Genomic DNA, 19,710 nt, shown 5'->3' on the forward strand with positions numbered 1-19,710 from the left:
TCAATGGAATTGCAACGGAATTGCGTTGCTAGGCAACAGCTTGGGTCCATGTTTAATTCCTGCCAGCTGATGTCATTCACATACACTGCAACGGGAAAATAAACTGGGACCCATTTAGTATGTTTACATTTAAAACTGTGAAATCTAAATATTGTAGATTTGTGACATCACAAATGGACAGAAATCCTGACGGCTTGTTTCAAAAAGCTCAGTTTCTGAATACGGGCTGTGTGTATTTCTCTGTGGATTGAGCGTTTTGATACTTTCACAGTATTTATATAGAACTTAAACCTGCTTTATAATATAAAAGCCATGAAAATCCTGAAAGTGAAAGTCCTTCATGCTGGTAGCCATCAGGCTCCATAACCAAGGCTGACCCCCATATGAGAACTATTAGGACTTTAAGAAGTTTAAACATGCACTATCTGCCTTTAAACATGCACTATCTGCAACCATCTTGGACTCTAACCACTGGCGCACTTTACACTTACTTACACTATACATCCTATATACCACTTTATAGACTGCACACATGTACATATTACATTTATTTATTGCACATACTACATTTATTTATTGACAGACTGCACACACTATGTTCACCCATTCACTCTGTATCTTTTATATCTCTATTTATTGTTTTTATAATTTTTGTATACCTTTACCTCTCCCGTGTTTCACTCCGTTTGCTGATGTTGCTGCTTTGACACCTGAATTTCCCTCCAGGGATTAATAAAGGTTCATCTTATCTTATCTTATCTTATCTTAAAATGTCACTTTTTACAATATGGGACCTTTAAGACTTCATTTTTTTAGCCTAAAGATCAAAACACTTCCCTTTTCAGCCTCTTATTTTGAAACCTCAAAGTGTCCCCGACGACTCCTGTATTAATATTTATGTCAAAGCACATAGAGAGACTTATTTTCATCCCTTTCCTCAGCACATTCTCTCTCTAAGAATAATTCATGAAAGTTACACTCGACGTCATCACGCCGCGATGACGCTGTGCGACGTCATCACGTGGCGACGTGCTTTTTCATTTTGTAAACAATAGCAGCAGCTGCAGACTGAAGTGAGGAAAACCATGGAAAGCCTTGTGAAGGTAACAGATCTTTAATAGCCGAATTGTTTTTAATGCAAACCAGTTTGAAATAACATTCATAGTTTCGTGTGTTTACCAGCCAGTTAGCAGGAAACATTAGACTAAAGATGAATGAGCCAGTTACAGACAGAGGTACTGCTAATTCATGTGATTCCTGAAGGCTTTGCTGGTCACAGCTACACTTTAAGCATAAAGCAACACTGTACCACACTTTACTGAGGCAGGACTATAAAGCATCAAGTACAACATGGCACAATACAGATGTTTTTGCTGCTCTGTGGTGTCTAAAAGTAAGATAATACTGTACGGGGTTTGGTTTGGCTCACGTGAGTTCCTGTGTTTCCTCAGGTGCACGGCAGTGGCGGCTATGACTCCGACTTCAGTGGTGGTGGTGATGATGATGATGATGATGGGCAGGGAGAGTCCTCAGAGAGAGGCCTTAAAAGGTAACATTAAAAACTGCAGACTTATAGGCTCTATATTATGTTTTCAATTTGTTTAAAGTAAATTCATGTTTTTTTTCCTCTGTTCTGATCAAATAATAAACTGGGTTTAACTAGTTATATAGCTTATTCAAAGTCTAATATACTGTATTTTGAATAAACACAAGAGTGCTTATTCTACCTTTTTTTTTTACATGCGTCTTAAGTTTTTTTATAGCAATCCCTTGTTTTAAATTTCATTATTGTTGACTTTTTGTACAAAAGTCTTATGTTCAACATTTTATTTTGGCCTATGTTTTTATTCTGTATTGCTTTTATGTTGATGTTTGCACTATTTTAACTTATGTAAAGCACTTTGTAACTATGTTTGGAAAGGTGCTATACAAATAAAGTTTATTATTTATTATTATTATTATTAAGTGGCTTACATTTATACTGATATGGGTAGTAGGACAGTCTCATCCATTAACACAAGCTTTCTGTATATATTTGTACCTTTTGTCAGGAAACGTGAGGAGGAGATCTTACAGAAGCCATTCAAGAAAGGTCGCTACTCCCAGAAGGCTCACCGGAGTTTACACTCCAACGAAGTGGACAGGTGCTGCTGTACAACTGTAGTGAAAAACAATGCATTCGGACCCCTTCACTATACTCACATTATACCAATAATGAATGAAAAAGCAAACACATGATTTTAGATATTCTGCATTTATTAAGAAATATCACATTGACACAAGTATTCAGACTCTTAAGTCAGCACTTTGTTGAAGCACCTTTGGCAGCGATACAGCCTCGAGTCTTCTTGGCTATGACGCGACAAACTTTGCACATCTGGATTTGGGGATTTTCAGCCAGGCTTCTCTGAAGATCCTCTCAAGCTCGGTTAAATCAGCTGGACAGTCAGTGGTCAGAGTGATCATCAGGTTCTTGGTCACGTCTTTAAACCAAGGCCCCTCTCCCCCGGATTGCTCAGTTTGGCTGGCTCTAGAAAGAGTCCTGGTTGTGCCAAACTTCTTCCATTTAATAATTATGGAGGCTACTGTGGTCTTGGTGTTTTTTGTGGCCTTCCCCACAATCACATCTCTAAGCTCTGCAGACAGCTCCTTCCACCTCATGGGCTTGGTTTTTGTTCTGATGTGCATTATCAGCTGTGAGACCTCATATAGACAGGGGTGTGCCTTTCCAAATCATGTCCAATCAAGTGAATTCACCACAGGTGGACTCCCTCCAATAAAGGTCTAGAAACATTTATCATGAGAAATGGAACGCACCTGAGATAAATTTCAAATGTCATAGCAAAGGGTCTGAATACTTTTTTTCAGTTTTTTCTTTTTTAATAAATTTGCAAAAAAAAATCTTAAATCCTATTTTTATTTTGATATGGGGGAAAATGATTTAAACACTTTTAGCATAAAGCTGCAATATAACAAAAATACAGATACACATAATACATGTATTTACACTCCTGACATACAGTGTCGCACACTATTTTCTTAAAACCATGCTTTGATAAAAATGAATAAAATATGGCATCAGCATTATCTAATCTTTGTTTATCTTTTAGATAACTATTCTCATTCTGTTTTTCAGAGAGGAAGCCAGGAACAGAAGAGCCCACCTGATATCATTGAATGCTGTATCCTTTTATTATTTATAATTCAGTGTATTTTTTAAAATGATTTCAGTGTGAAGTGACAACACGGATATAAAAACTAGACATAATGATTTATACATGTGTTAAAAAAAATCATATAATACAATCAATGCTTAGCTGCCTTCATTTAAAAGTAAGGAATGAGGGAAATTTCACAGATCTTTTTTGCAGTTCACAGTGAGATAAATGTAACATTCATAGAGAGACTGACCTTAAGCAGATGTCTCCAGTTTGAGCGACACAAGAAGTTTGTCGGTGACTACATACTTTACTATGGAGGACAGATGGCCGACTTCAAACGCTCTGCGTAAGTATTGTGTCTCACAGTCACGCTTGACGATCACTCATCTTCCGTCCCTCTAGGCGAAAACTAATGAGAATATGTTAACCATAACAGACCATTGATTACGCATTGTTTTCATCCAACAACATTTTTAATTACAGTTTATGCCAGCAGTGATTTTCTCCCTATCTGCCGTCTCATTGAATCTTTTCTTTCCCTCAGATCCAAAGACAAAACCGATCAGGATGTGCTGCGTGAGAATCATCGCTTCCTCTGGACGGACGAGGACGAGGACGACATGACATGGTGATCATCCCTAGTCAACTACTCATACAGGATGCTTTAATATGCAGTGTATATTTTTTTTTATTATGATGTATTCTGTTCCAGGGAAAAAGAACTTGCCAAGAAGTATTACGACAAGCTGTTTAAAGAGTACTGCATAGCTGACCTGAGCAGATACAAGGAAAACAAGGTGGGATGAAAGGACTTATTGATTGATTTACTACCCAGTTGAAACAGAAATACAGCAGCAGTAGGCGTTTAGTTAATGTCAAACAATTCGACAGCACATGGCTCATGTTGTCTGCCGATTAGTGACTATTGTGAATGCAGCAGCTCAACATTTTGAAGTTGTCGAAACAGTAAAATGCTGAAATAAGAAGCCAGTTTCAGACAAGAAAGTAAAGGATATTGTAGTGTTTTGTGCATCTGTGCTGCTGTGTTTTAATGTTGACAGAACCCAAAGAGGCTGCTGTTAATTAACAAACACAGCGTTGTTGAGTAATGGGAAAATCTGTCATGTTTTTGCACCTGTTTTAAAAATGAAGTTTGGTTAATTAATCCCTCCAGGTAAGATGTGGCTGTTGCAGCAGCTGAGAGAAAGTAAAACACAAGCTACTACACCCGCAGAAAGTAGAGAAATAAAATAATACAATGACACCTCGGCCATCCCAGACACCGCTGCCAGGACCGAGCAAGATGATCCATTTTCTCACTGTGTGCTCCAAAATCACAGTAATTGTCCCAGTGGTGGTGCCCTGAGCAAAGGTTAACATTTCATAACTCAGACACGAATCTCCACCACCACTGATCCATTTTAGATAAATGTTAGGGGTTGTGATGTGTTTTGGCACCGTGCTCCATCTCTAGTGTCCACTGGGCCATTCTGGTCCGAGGCCAGGCTTTAAAACTGATGATATGTTAAACCCGTGGGGGCCGTGTGCTTATTGCTCCGTAGCTGCACTGTTTGGTTTAATGACGCTGGGCTCAAATATATTTAAGTGTGACTGTTGTGATGTTCTCTGACAGATGACTCACTTATATAATACATAACACCCCAATTGACCTATAATTATTAGAGGCACTATAGTTTGTTATTATTATTATTAGTGCAAAGGGCAGTACACAAAACAGGGGTAGTGACTTACAACACATAGGAATAGATGGAAACGTGAATATGGATGACGGATAAAACAAAGGATAACTAACAAACAAAGAAAACACAAAAAAATGCAAAAAAACAAACAAACCAAAAAAAATAGATGTAACAATATTATTATAATTATAAATATGCAAACTGTTGTTGTTTGTAATTGTGGTTAAGTAAGGCACACATGTGTAGGAGTGCATACATTTTATTTAACTGATAGAGAAGCGACTGAAGAGAGACGGAAGCCTGAGCAAATAATAATGATATTTAAAAATACATACTACTACTACTACAATAATAATAATAAATATATAAATAAATAAAATAATAGATCAATAAAAAAAAAAAAGTTGAGGCACTAATTAAAACTGACAACATCAGTCCAGTTGACTCACAACTTGTTACATCAATCCAGATTCCTTCACAAATTATTCATATTGGTTAATGATTACATATGCAGCGGTGAGTTGCCTCATTCCCACTAGTTCAGTCAAGTTTTGATCAGTCGTATCGGGTAAATGAGGTGTGACAGCATGCAGATGAATCACAGCTATGAGAGCTATGTAAAGGCACCAGCAAGAACACTAATGACTGCATCATCTGTTCATTGATGCTTGTATACATAAATAGCTAATTACATTTACAGTAAGGTGTAAATATGTATGCACACAGTATCCTTCCACAAGACAACATGACAGAAGTAATTATAAACAATATTTACATGAAGATATAGCTGTTCACATCATCTAAAGAGATTTTACATTTGGCCGATTCAATTCTAATTTCTGTAGCTTTATGATCAGACCCCGACAGACTTAATTTTTCCTCTCAAAAAATGCTGTTGAATCCTAATGACTGTTAAAGGAAATAATAGTAATTAAAGAGAAACATTTTAATTTATTCTGTGTGTCTGTCTTTTGAAAATTGTGCCCAACAGTTTGGATTTCGTTGGCGGACTGAGAATGAAGTCGTTTCTGGACAAGGTAAGGAGTTTATACACTTATTCGTGTTTTTTTTTAATATATATATACTGTACATTTTTGTGTATACTGCTTTATCTTCTTAATTAGAGAAACATCATTGTTAACTAAAGAGTCACCTTTACTTGGGTTGCGTCTAGAAGGTTAAACACAAATTGCGAAACTCTCGCGAGATGGTTAAGGTTAGGCGTTGACCTTGAATGGTTATGGTTAGGATAGATCGTCGGGTGTCAGCGAGTCTTGCAAGAGATTTTTGCAAGTTTTAGCAATTCGAGAGTTACCTTGTAGACACGACCATTTACTTGGAAAAGCGGCGTGTCCCAAATCCATACTACATACTCATTTTAAGCAGGTTTCTAGTGTGTGGTGTATTCATACTAGAGAAGTATTTACTGTTAAAGCAGTCTAGTATGCTTTTTTTGTATTGTGATCGATTTTTAGATTAGATGTTGTTTATTTACACATATAAAAAAAAGGGACAAGCAGATATTACATGAACAACAACAAATGTGATGGAGAGGTGCTGCTAAAAACAGTATACTATGATGATTAGTATGCAGTACATTCTGTATAGAATTAGTGTGGATTTGAGACACATCTAAGGTTTCTCCTACTGACATGCCACACAAAAACGGTTCACAAACTCCTCCACTAGATGGCGACAGAGATTTACACAGCAGTACATAACATACAGTGGATACTTCCTAACACAAGTCTCTCCACATGCAGAAATATATGCTTGTTTCACTTTACTTTGATTTATTGGCTTGTCAGAATGGCCTCAAAACATAATTTTAAATATTTGATATTTCACCTGAGTGTTTTTTTTGTTTTGTTCGGGGGACTATCACCATTCAGTTATCGATTGATTTGTTAATTCACACAAATGTTCCCCCATATTTAATAATGTTACTTTGCTGTTTATGCCTCACTCTACCTCTGCACTTGTGACAGAGCCTACTTTGACAGTTTGGCAGCGCTTTGATGATTAATTGTTCGGGATTAGTACAACACCTCTCTGTCTGCCGCTCCTTCCTGTGACAGTGACAGATATTTATAGGTTTACCGGGAGGGACAATATCAGCAACCGGGTGCCTGGCAACTCAGTGATATGCTTTTGAGACGCACTCGCACATTTTACATTTGAATAATTTGCTTATGTTAACATCAAGTGCAGCCTCACAAACATACACTGTATTGCTGAGAAAGCTGACTAAGCCAATATATTGTTCCAGATTAAGACTGTGTAATCCTGGTCTCTGACAGTTCACCCCCTATAGCAATACTCTACAGGAAGTGGGATTAGATCAGGTCAGAGGCACTTCAGTTTAACTGTCACGTCTGTGATTTGTTTACATTAATGATTCCCACAGAAATACTTCTTAAGCACTATTTAGAGCACGGGACACTGAACTCTACAGTGAAATCAATACTAATCTAATCCTGTAAGGTGGACCCTACGTCCTCATTCAGACGGGGAGAAAAAGCTTGTGCTAAGTGAAAGTTTAATCAGGGTAAAAAATGTTAATGTTGCATGTTTGTTTTTATAAAAGCACAAATATAAATAATTGTCCCTCCATATTTTGGTATTTTTCTCACCCATCTGCCGACACAAAAAGGATAAAATAAATAAATAAATAAAAGTAAAAAAAGAAAATAAGATAAAAAATGATTAAAATTAAATAAATTATATTAAATAAAATACACATTAATGGATAAATCCCAAAATACAAATAAAATAGGCTGATAAACTTTACATCAAATACTCAGTGCTTCATACAAGTGTTATTGTTACTAGTTAAAGGTGGAAGCAGTGTTTATCATGGACTCAATGTGACTTGAGCATGATTTGATAAGAAGGCTGATGAAGAGCAACATTCAAACACTCTTGAATGCAAAATCCTGCACATGAATCATCACCAAGAAAGCTAGGATTAAATGTTGTTAGCCCAGGTTCAGGTTGAGTTCTTGCCAGATGGCCAGACTCCACTTCTACTTACAGATAAATTAAATACAGATTTTTTTTTTTTACCCTGATCCTGCATCTCCTTACAAAGGGGCACTGCACTTCCGCTCTGCCATGCACACCTTTTTTCAGAAATCATCCACTTATCATTTCCTGCCATCTGTGCACTTCAGGTCATGCTGGTATTAGGTAATGCTGTCTACTCTTCACCCAATCAGGTGGATTACGAAGAGCGCTGACCTTTCTTTTCACGGCCGCGGTGTGGTATGGGATGAAGGAATGTGCGGTAGCGAAAGGTTTCCTTCGTTCTTCTTTTAGAGCTTTTTTTTGCTTTAAAACATGAAGGAGAAAGAGATGGAAAAAGATTATGTCCTTGAATCAAGTACATGAGAGCGGGATCAGATGTTATCCTCTCCCAGGAGGCCTAAGTTTCCCTGTATCTTAAGGTATCCTTGAAGAATGAGATGTACTTTTAGTTCATGTTCATCCTCCTCCCCTCTTCTGTGTCTGGTTCAGAAACAGACACACCTCTGAAAGATTCACTTGAATTCTTCCAGTTGTGTGAAGAAAGAAAGAGAAGGAAGTCTTTGAGCTTCAAAGAGCTCCTATAGACAGACCTTAAAGGTGCCTGGTGGAGCTTTTTGTGTAAACAAACAAAAGTTACCTGAACACATTGTGTGTATTCTTGAGGGACACGTTAAGGGTATTTTCTTCAACATAGAACATTTTGCAAAGCTAAACAAAAACATTGCTCTATAGCGCTACTAGTGGTCAAAAACTCACATGGTACCTTTAAGTCATGTAACCAAAGTCCATGTAGTTTCTTTTTTAAGGCTGTTACACACCGGCGGCGTTTTTTTCATGTGATTAATTTGCACGTCAATATATATGTAATATATATATATATTTTGTCAGGAGTACTTTCACACAGAACACAAATATTACACGGCAAAAAAGTGAATTTTCCAGAATGAGGTTGATTTTCTGAACATTCGCAGCGCAAATAAAGACATCAAACGATCACGTTGTGCTGATCGGGTTGAGTACAACAACACGGAGGCTCCGTAGTCGGAACCAAGACGGCAAACTTTATTACTCCTTTCAACCTTGACAAAGGCAGCACAGACCAAAAACCGCCCCTTCTGTTCTTCCCTTTCATAATAAAAGCCCATGGCATATAATATTCGCATTCAGATTTTGCATTTTTGTGTCGTTTATTCGTCACGCCACCAGTGTGTAAAGGCCTTTTATGCACTGCTAACATTTCACATCAGCACATACGGCTATGATGCAGCCAAATATCATATATAATATCTTCCAATAAAATGTAAATAAGTGAGGCATATTTTTTTGTAATAAGAGAAATCCATCATTGAATAGAGCACATTAAATATTCAAATGTGTCTTTTTACGCTGGAGCAGATATACATGTGGGGTGTAACGCACGTTTCATTCCATGTTATGTTTTTCCCTTCTGGGCTTTAGCCTTGCTGTCAAGAGGGGATCAGAGGTCAAAGGTAGTTGAGGCTAGACTCATTTTTGGTGGGCCTCCTGTCAAAGTAAATGGCTTATGTAAGTGCCCTGTATTTAAAAAATGTTTTTAACTCGCTTGCCAGCACACGCTCACCGAGAGTACAGGAATCAGGTTTGAACCAACTCTGCCGCCTTTACGAGGCAACTTTAAGCCTTCACTTTGACATTATAGTTTTCATAAGTTACTGACTTGCTGACCTCAGATGTCATTTTATTTTCTGTCAGGTTCATTTGTTTTAAATAAATTGCTCATTTTAAAAGGTGAGATCCTCTAAATTGCTTTACAATTGCTTTAGCATGGCCCGGGTCCCAGTGTAGACAGGATTTGTGTTTTGTAAGGTTGCTGTGGGCTCCGTTGTGCCAAACAAAATAAATCATCCTCGGAGAAGTAACCGAGTGTACAGAAGTGATAGCTCATTAGCCCGTAGCCAACAAAGCTTTCAGAGTTGCCCAGTCCAACAATAGATGCCTCCAATGTCTCTGTTTTCATTGTTTCAATGCGTTTATCTGTGTGTGTTGCACATAAAATGAAGAAATATGAGTATTTCTCAATAGTCTATAGAAGGGAGAGACTGGTGGAATACAGGTCTTTGGACACACAATCTTAGTAGTATGTCATGTGCTTTAAGTCTACTTAGTTAACAGGATGCTGTGGAGTAAATACAAGTTGCAAAATAGAAAAGAGTATTGAACTTCGGGTCAGCGGTCTGAACTGCTTGCCAATGGGAAAGAGAGACATAAAAGGGCTAAATGTGATCCAGAGTCAGAGGTGGGACTGTGGTGTGGTTGGAAAAAAGAATCCGTCTTTTGGATGCCGGTTACTTTCCCCATATTTGAAAGATCTGCCTGGGGGCAGTGAGTGTGGATTGTTCAGTGTTTCCCACAGGCTGCGAATTTATTAAAGGTGGTCGACCCCGAGGAGGGGCGGGGGGTTTAGGGGGGTGGTGAGTATCAAGAGTTGACTGCAAAACAGCAACGACTTCACAAGCTCAATAACTATTGCACATGAATGCAGCATTTCGGACAGACTTTTCGATCATGTCGGTACTTTAAGGACACAAAAAGTCGATTTGGTTGGGGGCAAATTGATGTGTTTGGGCCAACCAAATAAAGTATTGATAGCACTGATCACTCTAGACTCTAAAATCTACCTTTTTAGCATAGCCTTAGTTTGACATTTTGGGAAGTACGCTTATTTGCTTTCTTGCCGAGTGTTATGTAAATGAGATGTAGCTTCATACTTAACGAAGCGACATGAAAGTGGTATTGATCTTCTCATCTTAATCTCGGCAAGAAAGCGAATAAGCGCATTTCCCTAAAATGTCAAACCATTCCTTTAAATACGTTTTTTTCCCCTAGGTCAACTGGTTTCATGTAACAGAAATATATCCGCAGTGTTTACACTCAACTTGACATGTTTGGTCTAATCGCAATAGCTTAGTCAGAATACCCCATGAACTTTGATTAGCATGTACATTAGCGATAATGTACAGCGAGCTGGTCATTGTTGAGCAATAAACCCCGACACGAAGCGGAGGGGTCTTACATCGCCTTGAAGGGGTTTATTTCACAACAATGACCAGCTAGCTGTACATTATCCTGCTTATGACACCGCTACATACTTAAGAAATCAATAATTTGACACAAAAACAGTCCGCCAGAGTCCGACATCAGAACTGTGCCCATAGCAACGGTCTGTTATACATAGCAACGGTCTGCTATAAAGAAACAACAGACCGTAGAATGCCGTGATTAACCAATCAGAATCGAGTATTCAACAAAGCCGTGTAATAAATTATATTTTCTAAAAAAACAAAAAAACAAGCCTAGTTTCATAATAACGTGTTCTCTGTGAACTTTTAATCGTTACTCAAGAGTGAATAAAAAATGAAGCTCAGGTGCTCACTGCCCTCTGACTTCATCCAGTGAATGTTAATCATGCAGCCATCTGGTGGCATTAGTGACTTTTGACGTAGGAGGACAGTAGTTTACTTTTCTTAATGAGTTTACTCAGCCAACCCGGTGCCAGCGCTTTTCACGGAGCACGTGAGGCTCATCTGATGTGTGAGGATTCCCAATACTTGTCAACAAAACACAGTCTCCAACAGAGAGCTTTTGTGTAATGTTTTGCAGCTACATTCACTGTGTGGCACTATTTTTCTGCCTTCTGAGAACAGCACCAGTAAAAGCTTATTAGCTTTCATGTGGGAAAACGTGGGACCAGGGGGCTGAAAACCCAGAAATCAGAAATAAGCGAGGCATAGTTTCCTGACCTTGATTATATTCAGTTTTTCGACAGTTATTTCGACAAAGAAGTTGCCTAGAAACACATTTCTATCGACTCCACTCTTTCAGGGTTGTGGTTTAGAGTAGCTGGAGGGTCAGACACATTCACTCTCTCCACCTTAACCTTCGAATATATCAAATTCTTTTATATATTCGACACTGAGCTGCTTCTCTGCAACAGCGAGGGGAGACAGTGCCTCGTTCAAGAGTGCTCTGTTTTATGTACATGCGCAGGCTTTTACCTCCTTTCTTTACAGATAAAAGCCAATGCATGTAAATATAGCGGAATTGTATAATTGATTTTTTGGTGTGCGTGATGGAGAGATTAGGACATCATGGGAGAAGTCCTATGCCATTGTGTTTGACGTCACTAATGATGGTGAAGACGAGACTCTCTTGGCTCTCCGGGACACTGCTCATGGCGTCAGGTTGGCACAGATTAGAGAAAGGACGTCATGGGAGAAGTCCTGTGCCATTGCGTTTGACGTCACTAATGACGGTGAAGACGAGACTCTCTTGGATCTCCGAGACACTGCTCACGGCGTCACGGCGGCACAGATTAGAGAAAGGACGTCATGGGAGAAGTCCTATGCGATTGCGTTTGACGTCACTAATGACGGTGAAGACGAGACTCTCTTGGCTGTCCGGCACACTGCTCATGGCGTCATGTTGGCACAGATTAGAGAAAGATGGGCCCGTTCCCAAGTCACACCCACCAACTAGTCATCAAGGGATTAAAGGGAGACGTTGGCATTTGCAGCTTCCATTCATAAAGTTCTAAGACATTCTAAATGTAGGTCTATGAACATATAAGTACATATAGCTGCTTCTTATGTGACGTGTTTGGCAATGTTGGTCAGGTGATCAGTCAACCTCTTTGGTTCAGATTGAAATATCTCAACAACTATTGGATGGATTGCCACGAAATTTAGTACAGGCGGTCATGGTCCCTGTGGACTTTGTCTATAGCGTCTTCATGACGTTGACATTTTTGTGGTTTTGAGTGAAATATCTCGAAAACTTTCGGATGCATTGACAGGAAATTTGGTCGAGACATTCAATTTGATGATGACCAAAAGTGTTAATTGTTTTAATGCAGTTGGTTTCAGTATAGTTACTTTTCAGTTAGAGAATTAATGCTTTGCAAATCATAAAAACTTAATATACCATCAAAACATTGTGGGTTTATGTTACAAAATAAGCCATATGGTGTATTTTAGTCCAGAAAAGGCCAGTCGAGGCAGATGGCCACCTAGACCTGCTCTATATGAAAATCATCTCGAGATAACTTCTGTTATGATTTGACGTATATAAAAAATAAATTGAATTGGATTGAAAAAGAAATAGAAATACAGCTCAATATTCTGCTTCAGAGCTGCACTGGAATATTGACTGTCCCTACTTAACTTCAACTATAAACTCACATTTTTTCTTTTACTTTTCCCTTAATGGAATATAATGTCAGGCCCTGCCAAACAAACCAAACAAACCAAACAAACGTCATCACAACCCAGCAGGACTTGAGCCAGCAGTGTCTTTTTTTAGCTGACGTCATAGATCCCTAATCTAATACCGTATGTGAGGAGAAAGTCTGCCTTGCGGCCTAAGTGGCCCAAAGCCATGACGGACAGCGTCACCTCACCTGGATGTTTACAGGCTCTCGATCTTACGCAGGTGAGGGAAGGGAACCTTTCCATTCACAAAGTAAGGAGCATTTCTCGCCCCGGTGCCAAGAATGAACTGCTCTGACGCACTCGCTCCCTCTGTTACTCTGAGGGAACCCCAGAGACCAGATCAATGCCACCTTAAGCTCCTCTAGGGATAATAGGCAGGCTGTGCAGTGGCTGGAGGGAGGCCTGAGGGGATGAGGTGAAGGCGAAGAAAGGGAGAAGAGAAGGAGCAGGGGGAATAAGGAGGAAGGGGTGTAGAGATAGACGGAGGAGGGCGAAGGAGAGCAGCGGGGTTTGAAGGCTTCCTGACAGGATCTGAAGCCTTTGGAGATTTATAGTGTGCATCTCTCAAGCCTAGAATAAAACATTTGCCTTTTTCGCTATACCATTCTGTTCTACTTAAGTTCTACATAAATTCTGTTGTGCTTTTTAATTCTTTCTTTCTATATCATACATAATAATTATTTACATTAGGGCTGTCAATTGCGATTAATCGCAAATTAATTAGATTTTTATCTGTTCAACATGTACCTTAAAGGGAGATTTGTCAAGTATTTAATGCATTTATCAACATGGAAGTGGGCAAATATGCTTGCTTTATGCAAATGTATGTATATATTCATTGTTGGAAATCCCAACAGGCAACAACAGCTGTCAGTGTGTCAGTGTGCTGACTTGACTATGAATTGCCCCAAACTGCATGTGATTATCATAAAGTGGGCATGTCTGTAAAGGGGAGACTCGTGGGTACCCACAGAACCCATTTTCATCCAGATATCTTGAGATCAGAGGTCAAGGGACCCCTTTGAAAATGGCCATGACAGTTTTTCCTCGCCAAAATTTAGCGTGAGTTTGGAGCGTTAGTTAGCCTCCTTCGCCACAAGCTAGTATGACATGGTTGGTACCATTACTTAGATTTTCTAGTTTCATATGATGCCAGTATCTTCACTCTAGCTTTAAAACTGAGCGCACTACAACCTAAAAATCGCAAGCTGCGTTAATGTGTTAAAGACATTAGTTGTACACCATTATCAACAAATAAGAAATGTATTCGCTTGTGTACACTGTAAATTGCTGTAGTTAAGAGATAGATTGCTAGAATATCACCTGAATGTCATTGAAATACATGTATGTATGTATACTGCACATGTGCTCTCTGGTCTTCCAGGTCAGTTCCAGTGTGGAAACAAACGCTGTGAGACGCAGGAAGGCCTAAAAAGCTGGGAGGTGAATTTTGCCTACGTGGAACACGGCGAGAAGAAAAATGCATTGGTCAAACTCAGTAAGCTAAAACACACTTTATCTTTACATTTTCTCTGGTCATTATTTCTTAAAGGTGTGTGCGTGTGTGTGTGTGTGTGTGTGTGTGTGTGTGTGTGTGCGCGTGTGTGTGTGTGTGCGCACGCTGTAGCCTAGTGAGGGTTTCCAGTCTAAGACCCGGCTCATAATAATCCTCCTTCAGGTATCATACTCCAGAAAATCCTGTTAGAATAATTACCCTAATTGGAGGGCCCACCAGTCATCGTAAACTCAGTCAAGCAGGAAATGACAGGCTCTTTTAACAAGCTGGTGCGACAGGTCACATACAGGCATTTTTTTTTTCTCTTCGTCAACTAATTTCCAATTTGTCATAAAATCTAAGTCCAATGTTTTGACAGTCCCAAATGTTGTGACAGTAATGAAACATGATCTGGCGAACTTGGTGAGGCACATTGGAGAAATGTAATGATAGGGATGATGTTGCACTAAGTTAATGAATACATCTCCCAAAACACACAAGCATTTAAATTCTACTAAGTTTCAAATCTTAGTGCGTTATTATAAATTATAAAGTTTGAAATCATCTTTCTGACAAAGTAAAACAGGAGTTCCACAGGGTTCTATCCTGGGTCCTCTTGTCTTTATATATTACATACATCATGGGGGAGGTTTCCATATGTATGCAGACGATACTGTCATATACAGTACATATCTGGTAAAACCATTTTCTCATTTTACACACATGCAGTGTTTACATTTGGTAGCAACATTAATTAAAAGTAAAAGTCATGTCTAACGCTTACAGTAACATTAAAAAGATGGGCTTTTTCATTCAATTCATAAAGTTAGTTATAAAGTTCTAAGGGGTTCTTGTTTTATTTCTTTATGGCTGCGTTAATTTAGTAATTTAGTTAATTTAGTTTTTAGTCGCGGAAGTTGTTTTGGTGTTTAGAAATATGTCAATTGTCACTTTATAAGGGGAGTAAATATATTTTTTATAAATGCTCTGGTGCAATTGAATGATCATGCAAAACCCAATAAACAAAGTTTGAAAAAAATAAAATAAAAACACGACATAAAATTATTTCTCTTGTTCAATTTTGACCTAATCACGCTCTTGTTTTTCTTTCCAAATTCAACTTAATAGTAGAGGAAGAATACGAGGTATACAAAGTGCACTAATCAATCTCACAACACCCTTATAATTGTTGTTATAATAATAATAACGACATTAAAAACAATGAAAACTTTTCCGCAACCATTATCATATTTGAGTTTGTATTGACTATGCCATGTTGTTTCTATTCTAGGACTATGTCCTGAATGCTCTTTCAAACTCAATTACCACCACAAGTAAGTACTTCTCACCTTTGAGACATTATTTACATTAAAAATGACATTTTTTTTGTCTGTGATGAGTGATTAAATATTGTTGAGAGTGTGCACTGGTCTGCTAGAAGTAGGGCAGGTCGACACGGACAGTCAGCACACATGATTTGGTAGCATGCAGGGTTTTAGGATTCAAACTACGATGTACTGTATTTCTCCTTTCCTTACCTTCTTACCAGCGTCATGATTATATATCACATTATTTAAAGTGGAATCTCGACACATCCGAATGTGATAATGTAACTCGAGGTGGTTATGGATGGAAATCTGAATAACTTTAATCTGCAAAAGTATGGCATTAGATATGTGAATGCAAAGGCTTTTCACCAGTTAGTTAGCATTCAAAAAAAGTCCCTTTGAGTGTTCCAGCAGACTTTGTAACAAAATGTGAGGGAAAGCCTTTGTCTGTTTCACGCTTCAAGATTCATTCATGGCTCCTTCTGAAAGTTCTTTTGGTCCTGAAGGTTTTCAGGTTGCCTTACAAACACTGCAATAATTGGCTGCTTTATATTCTGAATACGGGTTTGTTCAAAAGCGTGATTCTGTTTGTAGGAGGAAAGAGGTAAAAGCGAAGACTAAAAAGGTATCGCAGGAGAACCAGGAGCCGCCACAGAAGAAGAAAAAGAAGAAGAAGAGGAAGAGATCGTCTTCACACTCCAAGAAGCACAAACACAGGAGACACAGAGGTAAGACTCCTCTCCTCTCCTCTTCCAGCCAAATAAACAGTCCCATTAATTACAGCAGCAATCTCATCAGATGGGAACAAGCCTTGTGGGAGTGGCCGTGTTTTGTTCTCGGAAATGATATCATATTTCTCTTGTGTTTGACGTTATTATTTTGTAACAACTCCCTTTTGAGAAAAACATTATTTTGTAACCCTCTCTGTTTCTCTACAGACGGCTCCGCCTCTTCCAGCAGCTCAGGGGAGTCGCAGGACTCGGACAAAGGTAGCGTTCATAACTCCCTAACACACACACACACACACACACACACACACACACATACAAGTACCTCCTCCATTTTTAAAAACACACACATTGGACAGTTTCTGATCTACTCCCCCATGCCTCTTGGCCGGGACACTCCTTCAAACCGGAGTGAAAACAACCCTTTCTGAAAAGCCCTGTAGCCTATAGTAATAGACAGACAGCAGGTCTGCTTTTTTTCCTCCCCATTCCTCTGGACTTTTTTTTTTTTTGTTTTTGCTTTTTACTTGTCATTTCGCCCTTCACTGTGAGCAGCGGTAAATGAAGTATGTCTTTGCCCCCGTGTCCCTGTTCTGTTTATTCCAGGATCTGGATGGATGGATGGGTGGGCGGGTGGTGGTGGTGGTGGTGTACACAAAAACAAACTGTCCAGGGTTATGTCATTGAGTTCAACATGTTTTGCAATTCATTCACACAAACACTATTTCTTTCTTTCTTTCTTTCTTTGTCTCAGTCGCACATATTTGAAGCAGTTGTTTACGGCTGAACTTGATTAAATGTAGGAATCCTGGAATATCATATAATTTGTGAGTGATGCATTCAGGGAGGGTTAGGGACTTTAAGGATTATTGTAGCACTTTATCCTGGAAAATGAGGGGAACTTTATATTAGGGTCACATCTAGGGGGAGCTGACGAAGCTAACCTATCGTTTTTGTTTCGCACAATATGATCTGGTTTTTAAAGAGGACCTGTTATGCTTATTTTCAGGTGCATACTTGTATTTTTGGTTTCTACTAGAACATGTTTACATGCTCTAATGTTAAAAAAAAAAACGCTTTGTTTTTCTCATACCGGCTGCAAAATGGCTCGACTACCGAGTCATAAAGTACCCGTGTCATTTGGCGATCTTACGCATCCATTGGGCCCATAGAGCAAGCGCACTAGCGTTTCCTTTAATCCCGCCTACCAGCCCGCGGTCCGGCCTCGGTCTGGGGCTCATTCACATAAACGGAGGAAGAAAAATAACTCTGGATTTGGCTGCTAGTGCATCTTACAACTTCTAGGACCTAATGATTTAAATAAGGGCTATTCAGGTGTTCGTACTGAGAAGTTGATTTTAACTGCCAAGTTACGGACGTCTCTTTCCCAATGTAAGTCTATGGGAAAAAGTCTTTTTGGGCCAAATGGCATCACGCGACGGACACGGAAGTTGAAGTACCACCGTTTGGCCACTACAAAAATTTGCTTCACAACACGGCGTTCTTTCTGGGGGCTTGTCTGTAATGCTCTGTTTGAGCTCCTGCCCCGCCCTCCTGCCCCGCCCTCCCCGTAAAGCCCAGTCTGCTCTGATTGGTCAGCTGGCCGAGTGGGCCTATAGTGATTGGTCAACCGAACCAAACTCTTCGGACTCCGCTCCAGCTCCCCTCTAACTAGCTTTGTTTGAGGGCGGGTCAAACTAGCCGCTAGGCAGGCATTATGCAAATGTGTTACTTGGTGACATCACCACGTTACAAAAGAAAAGGTGGGACTACAAGTTAGGCGTTTCAGGCAGTTTGAGGAGCAGTGTTTCTGCTTTGGCCTGGACTTTAGGCTTCGTAACTTTGCAGACTTTTTATATTCACAAAAAACTATATAACACACTAAAGGAAAAGGAAAAAGCACAAAGCATAATAGGTCCTCTTTAATCTACAACTCCTAGTTTTCATATTTGATTAAAAGGTTTAATTTGCTACCTAAACATTAGCTGAATGGTCAGACACATATCTGACAAAGGGGATTCAAATAACCATCGTCATCAAAGCAAAAACTGAGCCGGTCAGATGAATTCCTGCTGCGTGAGGACAACCCTAATGAACAAGGGCAATTGTTCGACCTGGTTTTACCTTCCTCAAAGTGTAACTGACAGTTCTCTGAATCTCGTCTACTAGACTCTGAAGCCGGGGATGAGCCGGAGGGCCAATCAGAAGGCGACCACTGGCGAGGACCTGCTCCTGCAGTGGAGGAAAAGTCAAGGTGAGGTTACCAGCGAATGTACATATTAAATCTCACCTAGTAAGCTGCTGTAAAACCGCAGACAAGTCTTTACCACTTAGCCGACATAGGTTACTGATCTCTATATAGCACAGCAGGTAGACCACTTAGATACCCCGCACAAAGCTGCTCTGAACTGTCAGGAAAGAAGCTAAACTTTTATCCTGCTACTGTCACGCTACTCCTGGCATTCAAATTGCTCTCAGAAAGATATAATAGTATCACATTCATACCTACTCTTTTGTTACATTTCAGTTAAGCCAACTAGTTTGTAAATTATTATAAAATGTAAATGAAATAAAAAGGCATAGCGCCAACACTTCCAGTTAGTCAGGGGCCACCCATACAAGCATTTAACAGTGGGTGTCAGCACCGTGTGCATGAAAGCAACCAACAATCCTCTGATTTTGTTTGTTGTATCTATCTAGGGAGGAGGAGTTTGACGAGTACTTTGAAGACATGTTTCTTTGACTCGGCTGGTATCGGCGGGAACCCTGCTGCACTTCCTTCTGCGCGCCGCATGACATTAAGCACGTTCTGTTTTTGGAGTCTTGTGTGCACGTAGGTTTCATTTGATTATGTATTTCAGTACTGATGCAGAAATAAAACATGATGTTTACCCTGCACGTGTTGTAGTCTTTGATATACGTGTCTGTCACCATCTCCGTTTCAAACCCACCTCCGCTATAACGGCGGATTTAAAGTGGTGCTTTTGTGTGATTCTTTATGGAGGAACTCAGTTTTACAGATCTG

General features: G+C 39.4%; 1 protein-coding gene across 1 annotated transcript; it reads left to right on the forward strand.

The window, feature by feature from the left end:
- Nucleotides 1-981: 981 nt before the first annotated feature.
- On the forward strand, nt 982-19,581 carry fra10ac1 (FRA10A associated CGG repeat 1). Its single transcript, XM_074619954.1, has 14 exons — nt 982-1,103; nt 1,452-1,549; nt 2,052-2,144; nt 3,137-3,182; nt 3,431-3,507; nt 3,706-3,789; nt 3,874-3,958; nt 5,853-5,898; nt 14,519-14,632; nt 15,921-15,963; nt 16,552-16,685; nt 16,896-16,946; nt 18,855-18,939; nt 19,386-19,581. The coding sequence occupies exons 1-14, from the start codon at nt 1,086-1,088 to the stop codon at nt 19,426-19,428; spliced, it is 1,017 nt and encodes a 338-aa protein (XP_074476055.1). The 5' UTR covers nt 982-1,085; the 3' UTR covers nt 19,429-19,581.
- The last annotated feature ends 129 nt before the right edge of the window (nt 19,582-19,710 follow it).

Source organism: Sebastes fasciatus, chromosome 20, assembly GCF_043250625.1.
Source record: "Sebastes fasciatus isolate fSebFas1 chromosome 20, fSebFas1.pri, whole genome shotgun sequence".
NCBI lineage: Eukaryota > Metazoa > Chordata > Actinopteri > Perciformes > Sebastidae > Sebastes > Sebastes fasciatus.

What these genes read in the sequence shown, in the direction of transcription:
- fra10ac1 (XM_074619954.1), top strand. An exon ending in GCCGACTTCAAACGCTCTGC is followed by an intron (nt 3,508 to 3,705) that starts GTAAGTATTGTG and finishes TCTTTCCCTCAG; the next exon opens with ATCCAAAGACAAAACCGATC. An exon ending in CAAACACAGGAGACACAGAG is followed by an intron (nt 16,686 to 16,895) that starts GTAAGACTCCTC and finishes GTTTCTCTACAG; the next exon opens with ACGGCTCCGCCTCTTCCAGC.